The sequence below is a fragment of the Myodes glareolus genome, chromosome 5 (assembly GCF_982192425.1).
Source record: "Myodes glareolus chromosome 5, mMyoGla1.1, whole genome shotgun sequence".
Lineage (NCBI taxonomy): Eukaryota > Metazoa > Chordata > Mammalia > Rodentia > Cricetidae > Myodes > Myodes glareolus.
The window spans coordinates 48,574,312-48,587,517 of record NC_142030.1 but is presented as its reverse complement, the minus strand read 5'-3'; the positions used below and the strand labels follow the sequence as shown (position 1 = coordinate 48,587,517).

Below are 13,206 nucleotides of genomic sequence, written 5' to 3'. Positions count from 1 at the left end.
AGCCCTCCACATAAAACCCACCACACTGAACCTCACAGAAGAGAAATTGGGAAGTACACTTGAACACCCACAGGAGACTACTTCCTAAATATAACTCCAGTAGCACAGACACTGAGAGTAACAATTAGTAAATAGGACCTTCTAAAACTGAGAAGCTTCTGTAAGGCAAAGGGCATGGTCAAGAAGACAAAATGACAGCCTACAGATTGGGAAATGATTTTCACCAACCCCACATCAGACACAGGACTGATCACCAAAATATGCAAAGAACTCAAGAAATTGGTCATCAAAAGAACTAATAAAAAAAATGGGGTACAGACCTAAACAGAGAACTCTCAACAGAGGACTTTAAAATGGATGAAAGACACTTGAGGAAATGCTCAACAACCTTAGCCATCAGAAAAATGCAAATCAAAACAATCCTGGATTCCATCTTACATCTGTAAAAATGGTCACGATCAAAACACTAATGACAACATATACTGGAGAGGATGTGGAAGAAATGGAACACTCCTCCATTGCTAGGGGAGTGCAAACTGGTACAGCCCCTTTGGATGTCTCTGCGAGTATTTCTCAGAAAATTCGAAAACAACCTTCCTCAGGACTCAGCAAAACCACTTTCGGGTATATACCCAAAAGATGTTCAGTCATACCACAAGGACATGTGTTCAGCTATGTTTATAACAGCATTATTTGTCATAGCCAGAACCTGGAAACAATCTAAATACCCCACAACCAAAGAATCGATAAAGAATTTGTGGTGCATTTACACATTGGAATACTACTCAGTGGTTAAAAAAAAATGACATCTTGAAATTTGCAAGCAAATGAATGGATCTAGAAAAAAAAAACAGAATTAAGTGAAGTAGCCCAGACCCAGAAAGGCAAATACAATATGTATTCCCTCATAAGTGGCTTTTCAACATAAAGCAAAGAAATATCAGCTACAATTCACATCCCCAGAGAGCCTAGACAACAAAGAGGATCGTAAGAGAGACATACATGGATCTAATCTACATGAGAAGTAGAAAAGGACATGATCTCCTGAGTAAATTGGGAGCATAGGGATCATGGGAGAGGGTTGAAGGGGAGAGGGAAATAGAGAAAAACATATATCTCAATTAACAAAAGGAAAAAGTTAAATATATGTATTTAAATACTAAAATAAAGATTGTCGGCATCATCAATTGCTCATCGTGTAACAAAAACTTGGGCCATTACACTTTCTTATAAAAATTAAGTTCAACATTAGACAATAAATTTTTGACTGGTGATTTAGAACCATGCACCAATCAATACCATGTTCACTGGTCTGCATTCTGTCTTTAACGGACTTGTGGTAGAACCTGATCTAACTGCCCCAGCAGCACTGCTCTCCCATCTGAAGACATGATGATTAGAGCCATTTGGTGTGCTGTGATACATGGAAGTGACTTTGGACCGAACTCTTTGGTGCCTATAGCTAGCACAGGTCTGGCCAGAGCCATGGAGCAATGCAGAAGCAAGGGGACAACATTCCAGGGGCAAACCACTTGCAGGTCTTTGAAGAGAAACAAGTCATGGGCTGACATCTATTCAAGTCAGTCTAGCAGCTAGTAGAGAGATTTGTGCTTTTCTGGATGACTTGTGAAGCAATCGTTAGAAAGAATTAGGGACTGTGTAACCCCGTAAGGGGATACTTAGTGCTGGGATTTCTTATTTACTTTCTCCCTCATCTATAATGTAGGGAATAAAAGTTATAAAGCTTGTGTCTAAGGGTTCAGCACTGAGTAGAAGTCATTATTTCAGATTGAGTTGGAGAAAAGGATTCAATAATGGTGTTCATCATTTTCATTGAACCAGATAATTGTCAAGATTAAAAAATGATTTCTATGACGAAATATCAAGAATTAATGCCAGCTCTCACTTGGGAAAAGAACAACCTGGAAGGTTGAGCAAAGCACCCTCCAAAGCACAAGGCACCTGGCTCATTAATGACCCAGAGCCTCCTCTTGGGGCTTGAGCAACCTCCTCTGATGAAAGTTGGTTTTCACGTAGCTTCACTTCCATGACAGGAGTTGAAGAAGTCTGCTTCCCACTGCTGCCTCACTACGTCCTGGACTCGCCAGCTCGAGGTAGGATGCTGGAGTGCTAGCGAGAATTCAGAGGGCCTGACTGAAGTCCTGAGATTCCTTCTCTGGGTGTCTCTGAAACTATTAGAAAGCTATTCGGGAGTCACCACCACGTGGGATACAAACTGGTCTTTTCATGGCTGAGAGGAGCGAAGGCATGCATGCACTCTTTGGAAAAAGACTGTTAGACAGCAGTAGTTAGCTTGAAAACAGGAATTAGAATAAACTAAGGACAAGGGCAGAAATGCACTCAATTCGTAGGAAAAAGGGATGAAAGAAACTGAAATGTTGGCCCTGCAGTAAAGAAAACTCAGTTCATTTCCAGAGGTCCCAAGTTTACTTTCTAGCACCCATGTCAGGCAGCTCATGACTGCCTGTAACTCCAATTCCTGGGGGTCCCACCCTTATGGCTATACTAAACTGGCACCCCCACAAACATGGTATGCACACACACAGACACATAAATAAAGATATTTTTAGAAACTTGTTTTTTAAAGAGCTAATGCTTACAGAGTTCAGCTAGCACACACCACTGGAATTTCTCCATGGTCATATGTAACTGACATGTATGGAACAGGGCATGTGGCCTCTAAAATAACCTTAGCTGGAAGGCTGCTCTCTCTGTGTGTAGGCAGTTACGGAGATGGACTCTGTGGGTTTGGAGGGGGTGCAGAAGTTGAACGCTGTCTCTTTCCAGCTGGTTACTTTTAAAAGTTATATTTTCTTCCTTTGCACGACATACGTGTGGACCTTTATAGCAAATGCTTTCATTATAAATAGATGACATTCACCAAGTAAACCCCAATGAGGCATCTTACATCATCAGGATGTCTACATCACTGAGCAATGCAGGATCACAGGGTGATGGCCACATGCCGGAAGCTGAGATTGCTGCGTGAGGTGGTGGCACTGCCTGTGGGACCGTAGGTCTCCACTTGGCTCCTCACCGTTTCCTCACTGCTCCTGTGACATCGCTCTTTCCATCCCACTGTCCACCCCCCTTGCTGGGGAACTGGCAGTTGGGCTAATTGGTGCAGATGTCAGAGGCATCTTTGATTTCTATTTCTATACATTGATTTATAGTATCAGCTCCTGTGCTAACGCCACTGCGTGGATGTTTACATCTGTGCCCTACAACAGGAGTCCCAAAGGTCACTGATATTTTTAGGTCAATTAGCTTCTCAAACAGAAACATACAATCTTGCCTACTTCCAGGCTAGTTAAGTATAGTGTGTTACACAGTTGCCACCATTTCGCTACCTTTTAGAAACAACACCAGTCTCTCCTGTCACTTTCATGCTGAACTCTGACAAGTTCTGAATGGAAGGCGAGGGTTATGATACAAAGGGGAGGTGGCTGGACACCGCAGATGGAATCATCAATACTATACTTGCCATCACAGCCGGAAGAGCAGCTGAAGGGAGGAGCATGTGTGGAGATAGATGATGATAAAAATTGATCTTCCTCTATAAATACAGTCAAATTGATGCATACAGAGGAGCAAAAGGAAGACTGGAAGAAACTGTCGAGTGACACAGCTCAGGTGGCTATGAAACTCTTAAGATCAGTACTTAGTGCCTATGATGTTGCTTTCAAGACCATAAAGCTATCAAATACATCTTCCTTAAATAACTAATGTATTGCTGTGTTCCACTGTAATAACACACATGCATACTCCATTTCTAGATATTTTGAGACTGTCTCCGGTCTTTATCCTGGCATCTTTTCCCCTAACCCTGTATCTGAAGGTTCCTTATCAGCTGCTTTTGAAGGAACCCAGCCCATCCCTTCCCGCACACCTGCCAGAGCCGGTGTGCAGGTATCTTGTGAGGTGACCCTAGCCATGAAGAGATTCTCTGTCCTTAAAATTTCATCCCGGCCTATTTCCACCTGTGCTCTGACCCAGCTTGTCCTAGCTGAACTGGCTGCTTTCTTCTCTTTGCTCTGACCCAGATTGCCCTGATTGAGCTGGCTGCTCTCTTCTTGGTTCCTAAAGCTACAGTTCCAAGCAGCCAACTTCCCATTCTGCTCAAATGTCTCCTGGTTTTAAGTTATCTCAGCCTCTGATCCTAGGTTGAGCCCTTCAGATAATGTCTCTAGGAGACAGGGCTGGTAACGACTAGCAAGTTCGCATTTTCTGTGTGGTGAGTAAGGAGAGCTTCCCGCATGCCTGCACAAGCCTTCTCTGGCTTAGTGAATATCCTGCTACATCTCTCCGTCTCTCCTGTGATGTGTGGGTCTTTGTACCTTTAACACCTTTGCCTTTTTTAAAAAAAATTTTATGCAAAGCACATGTATACATTTTTAGCAAATATAATCCTTGGCTAACTGTTCCCCACTCAGAAATTAATAACCTCTACTTAAAGCAAAAATGTGCAAGTTAACCTTTTTCCTGAAATGCATGAGTTCCAGGACAAATGCTTACCCTGTTATCCCTGGTTGAATTTTATATCTTCATGTGGCACAGCTCCATGAGCAGCCACTGCCATGATATTTCTTTTGCTAAGAATGCATTAACAAAATATATTTGCTAGAAATTTCCATTAGCTCTACGATTAGGTTCAATAGCTATCATTGATCTATATTTCATTTCTCAAACTTTATCAAATATTCCATAGGGAAACTGTCATGGCCGTGGATATTTATAGATCACCAGAGTTGGGCACTGTGCCTTGGACACAGAACGTGTTTGCACACAGGGCACTCCACTTCTGAGAATGTTCCGGAATCTTTCTTTGAAAGTACGGCAGGAGTTGGAGATAGAGAGATGGCTCAGCAGTTAAGAGCACTAGTTACTCTCTCAAAGGATCTGGTTTTAATTCCCAGTACCCACAGGGCAGCTCACAGCTTTCTGTAATTCTAGTTGCAGGGGCATCTGGCACCCTCACACAGATATGCATGCAGTATGAACACTGATGGACATGTAATGCTCAAAGTTGTGAAGTCCCCCAAAAGCCAACAAGGAGACCGAGTCCTGTATGTGAGAGCAAAGAGCCTTTATTTTGTGCAAGTTTGCAAACTCGGTCTCTTGCATGTCCAACATATTGGAATAAACAGAGATCCCTGAGTTCAGTTAGAATTGGGTTTTTATAGTAGTAAAGATGGGGTGAGGTCTTTCTGAGGTTTAGGACCCCGGTTTGGCTGACTTTTTTCTAGGGGTGTCCAGGTGAGTGTGTGCTGGCAGGTGATCCTATCTACAGTGGTTGGAATGTTAGGCATTTCCTTAGGATGGTCTGTTCTTGGGTGGTGCTTGGGTAATCTCAGTTTTTGCTTCAGGGTAAACTACTGAGATTTAGGCCTTCATTAACCTTATCGATGGATGAGTCCTACTCTGGCAGGTGATGATGGTTGGAAGTAAAGAACTTTCTTTGGGTGATCTGTTCATATTTAGCTTATCATGGCTGGCTCCTACATACATCCAATAAAAATCAATAAATCATAAAAAATTACATTATTATGAAAAGGAAGTGTAACAGGAACCGAGGACCAACCAAGCACATCTCCACCAATTTTCCTCCAAATGCAGGGGACTAGTGGTTAACTTCTCAATGTTCCTGGGCTCCTGAAGAACCCTGTCAGAGTAATTAGTCTAAACTGCACCTGAGTTGCTAGCATCTTAACTCACTGGAAGGGCACTTCCTTTAAGGTATTGTGAGGTTTGCTGACCTTGACTGGACTTCTATGACACCTCTATTACATGCTCTCCTGAACTTTGGCCCATCAGAGAGACCTTCCTTATTCCTGTGACTTCTTCCTTTTATGGAGAAGACCACAAGTAGTGAAACACCTCTCACCGACTTCTGCTGTTCTTTTCAACTACAAACCCAACCATCTAGACAGACACCAAGAGTCACAGCCACAGCAGCCTCTGTTGTGGAATATTGTTTTAACATGGGCTATATTAATTTATGCTGTGGAATATTTGTTTAATGATGCAAAAATGTGTTGCATTCTTTTATGTTGCATTCATTTAACTCTGTAATTCTTTGCATGTGTAAAACACCTGATTGAGCTAATAAAGAGTTGAATGGTCAACAGCTAGGCAGGAGAGAAGATGGGCTGGGATGGCAGGAAGAAAGAATAAATAGAAGGAGATATCTGGTAAGAGATGGAGGAGTGGGAAAAGGAAGAGAAGAGGGTGCCTGGGACCAGTCACTGAGACACAGAATAAGATGAAAAGAAAAGATATACAGAAATAGAAAAAGGCAAAAGCCCAGAAAGAAGAAAAGAAAAGATATACAGAAATAGAAAAAGGCAAAAGATAGATGAGAAAAAATGAGTTAAGAAAGCTGGCTAGAAACAAGACAAGCTAAGGCAGGGTATTAATAAGAAGAATTAGCTTCTGTGTATTTATTTGGGAGCTGGGTAGTGGGCCTCCCAAAGAGTTAAAAGAAAACAAAGCAAAAAACAAAACAAAACAAAACAACAATCCTCCACATTTGTCTTGCTTCCTCCTTTCTAGCCTGTATTGTCTGAATAGGTGATTGTGTAGTGGTAACGGGAGATGTTACAGCTCAAGGTGGTCTAGCCAGCTCGCTAACAGCAGAACGGCCTGACTATGACATCACGGCCTGACTATGACATCATGCAGATGAAAAATCTTTGTTCATTCTTCACTGTTATTTTTTTTCTCTCCTTTTGCTTTTTCTTCATCTTTACAGTTTTTAGAAGACTGTAATTTGTGAGGGAAATTCAGGTCTCCATCAATGGAAAATGATGATCCAGAATGCGAGGTTAGCTGACTGGGAGTGAAGACAGGGTCTTCTTGAGAATAAACAAGAAAGACTTTACACAAGCGTGTCACCTCTAGTTCTGAGTAAGAACTTACTTACTTATGAGTAAGCTTACATAAAACAGAACTAACTCAGAGAATACTTTGCTCATAATTCAGAAACCAATTTAATGACTATCTGTTGTCCTGAGAAAGCTGTCTTAGTAACATAGTCAAATTGTGTCTTTTTACAGTGTCAAGTTTTATTAAATAGCAATAAATTTTAATAGCTTTAACTCAGCAAACATTCTTGATTTACCTTGGTACTCATAAGGATCGGCAATCATGGGTTCTTTTATTCCATTCCTATCTTAGTTGCTAATTAATTAACTTTTAGATCTCATACCATAGTTCACATAATTAAAGGTTGCAGAAATAGTATGGAAGGGACAAAAGCCTCAAGGATCTAACGAGGCTTACAGAAGACACCATAGGTGTAAACAAAGGGTGTGCAGGTCCCTGGATGAGTCAGTAACAGCCCACTCTGAAAACTGCTCAGGCTAAAGCCTGCCAAGGCACAAGGCTGGCTTTAGGTGCAGTTAGCAGGCCAGGGGCTGAACCTCTGGAAGTTCAATTAATATGTCAGCCAGGGTAAGCACACTGAGCTAAAGTAACTCAGGACAGTAACTCGGGAGGCAGTAGCCTAACAGCTCTGGGAGGCAGTCCCAGACGGTTGGATGCTAAGGCCTGTGAAAAGTGGTTGGGGACCACTGGTCCTGAGTGTTGAGTGTCTAGGAGCATCCTCAATCTTTTAATGCGGTGTGCTGTATGATCTGAATCTTTACATGAAACAAAACGCCCTAACTGGCGTACTTACACAAAAGCAAATTCGTATTTTGCTGGGTTATTTTGAATTTGATTTTGTTGTCATATGCTTGCCATTTCTGTTCTCTGCAGAATATATATTTAAAGGGTGAATGGAAGATGATTTGCAAGTCAGTAATTAACAAACAAAATCTATGTTTTTCCAAACAAAAAACAAAGACTTTTGTCTAAATAATATTGACTGCCTGGATGAATATTTTCATATCAAACTGGTCATGACAGAAGCTCTGTAAGGGGAATTTCAGTTTGTAATGCTTTTAAATACAGTTTCTTTATAAGTGGCTCAGAACCAGATTCACATAAAAAGAGACAAAATTGCTGATTTTTATAAACCTCAATTAATATTTAATTAATTAATATTTAATATTCAGAATTTTTCCTCTTCCTTGACTGATAGTACGTGACACATATTTTAGTACATGCTGACAGAAATTGTTTCCTGTTTTTCTCCCTTTGTATTTTGACTCTTCTATTTGGCTTACTAAAAATAACATCTTACAGAAAAGTTAAGAAAAATTATTTCTCTGTTGCTTTTACTATCTAATCTTTGCTTCAGTACAAATGAGCTTTACTTTAGCTTAGTGTTTCAGAAACTATCTGACTACTGTGAACTAGAAGATGCAAGTACATAAAGGGGTTGTTATTTTGTATAAATATTTTTCTCTAGAAATTCTGTCATGAAATGACAAGCCATGATCTAATAACAAAAGTTGATGATACATCCCTCAATGTCACTTGCAGTATTGAAGAAGAGGATATTTGTATTCCTGGATACAAGAAAAATGAGAATCCACTCAAATTATTCAAGAGTTTTAAAACTTTTGATATTTTCCCATTTCAATTAAGGAGTTCCTTTTGTTTGTAAACACTGAAGATCTATAATAGAGCAGAAAGAAAAGTAGGGAAGGCCCTGCTAGTAATGGATTTTGAACGGATCCCATTTGGATAGGCTAGGAACCCCCTGTCAAGCAAATCTGCCTACCTTCTGACTGGGCAGTGACTGAAAAGAGGACTGCATTATTGAATGCAGCCTTGCAGCCTTTATCACAGATCACTGCGTCCGTGAGAAAGACTGCTTTGCTGAGGAACCCAAAGTATTGCATGCTAAGTAGAGATTCTAGAGACCACGATCTGAGAATACTAAGCCCAAGCTGTCATGGAAGAACAAAGAGAAATGAATCCTTAAAGTATTTACACCTAACATAAGAACCTTCTCCAGAGTACAAAGTTATGTGATAGGGCAGGAGAGAGCTGACCCTCACGGGAAGTTGTCTTCAATGGCTTGTTATTCCAATATCCCAGATTTATTCATCGATGTGTAGTCAACCAAAAAGCAAAAAAAGAAACAATTTTCACTTAAAAACGTGGTCATATGCTCATGTCATAAAAATTTCTTTAGATGATTAGATGTTTCATAAATAACATCTGTATAAAATATTAACATGTAGTTTTACTATCAGGAGAGAAAAACATGAATTAATGACATATTTTAATGAAGTAATGAAGTACACTAGATGCAAGATAATAGGACAAATATTGGATAGTTGCCAAAGTCATAGAAAATTCAATGTGAAGTGATAAGACTCAAGAATTATGTAGAACGTGGTTCAAAATATAAGGAAAATCTAAAAAGAAGTACCATTGTTGATGCTTGCATTTGCTTCTTTCATCCAGCTTAGTTCAGACTCACGATGATCCATCAGAATGGATAAACTTGAGTTTAAACTTTGACTTGTGTTATGTGTTACTGCAAATGTTCAAGCCAGAAGTCAAGAGGGTTATGAGGTGAACATTCTTTCCTATAACCTATATTGCTTTGGACATGGCTAATACCAAGTGCTTCCCCCCCCCCAAAAAAAACCCCACAAAAACAGATAATGAGTTGACTCTCCAACTTTTTTTCCTCTACAGCCCACGGAGCTGCCATGCACTGTGGAAATGGAGTCTATTTATCAGAACTCCACTGACTTCATCCTGCTGGGCCTCATCACACACCCCACATTTCCTGGGCTGATCTTCGCTGTGGTCTTCTCCATCTTTGTGGTGGCTGTGACAGCCAACTTGGTCATGATTATGCTCATCCGTGTGGACTCACGTCTTCACACACCCATGTACTTTTTGCTCAGCCAGTTGTCCATCATGGATACAGTTTACATCTGTATCACTGTCCCCAAGATGCTCCAAGATCTCCTGTCCAAAGACAAGACCATTTCCTTTCTGGGATGTGCACTACAAATATTTCTGTACCTGACCCTGATTGGGGGGGAATTTTTCTTGTTGGGCCTCATGGCTTATGATAGGTTTGTGGCTGTGTGTAGCCCTCTGCGGTACCCCCCATAATCATGAGTCCGAGGGTGTGTTTGCTTATGGTGCTGGGTTCTTGGGCCGGTGGGTCTTTGGATGGATTCATGCTGACACCTGTCACGATGAGCTTTCCCTACTGTGGATCTCGTGAGATCAACCACTTTTTCTGTGAGATCCCAGCCGTGCTGAAGCTATCCTGCACAGACACATCGCTGTATGAAACCTTGATGTACGCATGCTGTGTGCTGATGCTTCTCATCCCAATCTCCATCATCTCAGTCTCCTACACGCGCATCCTCATCACCGTCTACCACATGAGCTCTGCTGAGGGCCGGCGGAAAGCCTTCGCCACCTGTTCCTCCCACATTATAGTGGTCAGCATCTTTTATGGGGCAGCCTTCTATACCAACGTACTGCCCCATTCCTACCACACCCCTGAGAAGGACAAGGTTGTGTCGGCCTTCTACACCATCCTCACTCCCATGCTGAACCCACTCATTTACAGCTTAAGGAACAGAGATGTGGCTGCAGCTCTAAGAAATGTCCTGCGGAAACATGGCTTCTCCCGCACATTACAAGTGGGGCACGTGCCTGGGAAATGCTAGCTAGGTGGAGCCAACAGTCCTGTGTGAATGCTGGAATCTTACTATAAAATACACTCTCTGTTCACCTCAGCATCAGTTTAATCATCTAAGACTTACTACCCATCAGAGCTCTCTGTTGTACTCGCCAGTTAAGAATGAGATATGAAATCAAAGGCAGAGAGACCCAGCATCACTGACCTTCCTGTCTGAATTCAGCAGCAGCAAGTGTCAGCATTTTCAGCCAAACTGCCCTGTGAATCTTCCCAGGCAAGATGAACATCCCTCTGAAGTGCCCTGTACTGGTATCTTTATTTGTAGCATTTGACCATATGTTTTTTGTGTCTGTATTAATTATGAACATCTTTGAGGATGAAACCTACAAACTACCCATGCTAATTTATATTCTAAAGATGAATAATCTCAGTACTCCTTGTCATCCTTTGAAAGCAAAAATGCCAGGAATGCTTTCCAAGTCTTTGAGGATTTAATTTTAAATAGAACATCAAACATTAATTAAACATTTTTTAATGGTGACAATGCAATTTTAAGAACCAGAAAACCTTGTGCCTGATTTGAAATTTGCTACATACATGAAATCTCATTAATATGTTTGCCTAAATAAGATCTGCATAATAGACATGCGTGTTAGTTTGCCAGTGTGGATATGGGGAAGGATCTACTACTAGATTAATTGATATAAGAAATCAATGGTTTTTGAGGAAGGGAGAATTAGTATTCTCATAGTATAAACCTACCAATATATTATACAATCCCATGTGGTAATTCCTAAACATGCATACATACAAGAAATTGACACAAAAGATTATATATATATATATATATATATATATATATATATATATACTATAACACAAAGAGAGGAAGTCATAAATAGTGGGACATTGGATTACTGGTAGAGAGATCAGATTATAGATTATACAAATTATATAAATACAGTATAGTCATTTAGGACATTATCAACAAATCTTAAAATTAAAGACACAAAAAAAAGCCCACCAAAAACCATATAATTTCTCCTCCAAGAAACACACAATACTAGCAAAGATATCTACCACCTAGGATAAAAGGATAAAAAAGGGTATTCCAGGAAAATATGTCTAATAGGCAACCTGGTATATCTATTCTAATATTTGATAAGAATAGACTTATAACTAAAAATTGAAAAGACAAAGAAAGTCTCTTCCTCAAGAGGACAACATCCATCATGTTAATGTTATAATCTGAACATACAGGAACCCCTAATTTCATAAAGAGCAAGCCATGTAAGACAGTTTAATTATAACACAGTGATATGGATGGCTTCAGTACCTTATTCTTACCAATAAACAGGTCACCTAGACACAAAAATTAAGAGAGAAATATTGGAGTTAAATGATACAATGATCAAATTGCCTAATGCACATCTACAGAACATTCCACTCAAAGACAAAGCAATAAACATTAAAAGACATAACAAAAAGAAAACTACAAGATGCAAAGATTCTTAATAAAATACTTGCAAATCAAATACAAGCATATACCAAATAGATAATATGCTTATAGCCAAGTTAGTTTTATCCCAGAAATGAAGGCATGCATGGTTCAAAATCATATAATTGGATTAAAAAGCAAATGCCATATTATCAATGATGCAAAAAGGGATTTTCATGCTATACATTATGACTTTATATTAAAAGTCAAAGAAGGAGTAGGATTAGATTATACCCCAGCATAATAAAGCCTATATACAGGAAAAAAATCACAGCCAACATTGTCCTAAGTGGAGAGGAATTTAATCAATCTCATTAAAATTAGGAATAAGATGGAACTGTCTTCTTTCCCCACTGCTTTTCAGTATAGTGCTTGAAATACTCACAAGAACGTAAGAGAAGGAAATTATATGAACTAAAGTGGGAGAAGTCAAATTATTCCTATTTGAAGATAAGATTTTACACATGAGACACCAAACATTCTGCTGGAAAATGTCTAGAAATGACTAACGCTTTTCAAAGAGTGGCAGGATGCAAATCAACTCACAAAGATTATTAGATTTTTCCATATACCAATAACAAGCCTGCTGAGCAAGAGATCATGGACACACTGCCATTCATAATAACCTCAATAAAATAAAATATCTATGAATAAACCTAACTGGAAAGTGAACAGCTTCTACAGAATATTGGAAACAAACAAACAAACAAAAAGCCCAATTTAAATCTGAAGAAAGAAGAAAGATAACAAGAAAGAGAGTAGAGGTAGAGATCAATTCAAACTTATGAATTGATCAAATTAGTATTGTAAAAATGACTACCTTACAAAAATAAATTTAGAGATTCAGTTCAATTCTAATAAAAATTCCTGCAACATTCTTCACAAAAAACAAAACCACCCGATATATAAAATTCATAAAAGCATATAAGACCAGGATAGTCAAACAAATTCTAAGTAAAAAAAAAAAAAAAAAGACTTGGGTGGGTTACCATACCGGATTTCAAGCTGTATTACAGAGGTAAAATAATAAAAACAGTATGGCACTACCAGAGAAGCAGTGGAATAAAATGGAAAACCTAATATCCAGGTCGAAAGGTCGAAGCTCCTGCTGAGGGCTATG

General features: G+C 39.6%; 1 protein-coding gene across 1 annotated transcript; it reads left to right on the top strand.

Annotated features, from left to right (window-relative positions):
* The first annotated feature begins 9,622 nt into the window (after positions 1-9,622).
* On the top strand, positions 9,623-11,124 carry LOC146894898 (olfactory receptor 2T2). Its single transcript, XM_085687447.2, is given in 2 exon segments — positions 9,623-10,038; positions 10,041-11,124. Coding segments are annotated over 2 exon segments (969 nt in total). The 5' UTR covers positions 9,623-9,645; the 3' UTR covers positions 10,617-11,124.
* Positions 11,125-13,206: the final 2,082 nt, after the last annotated feature.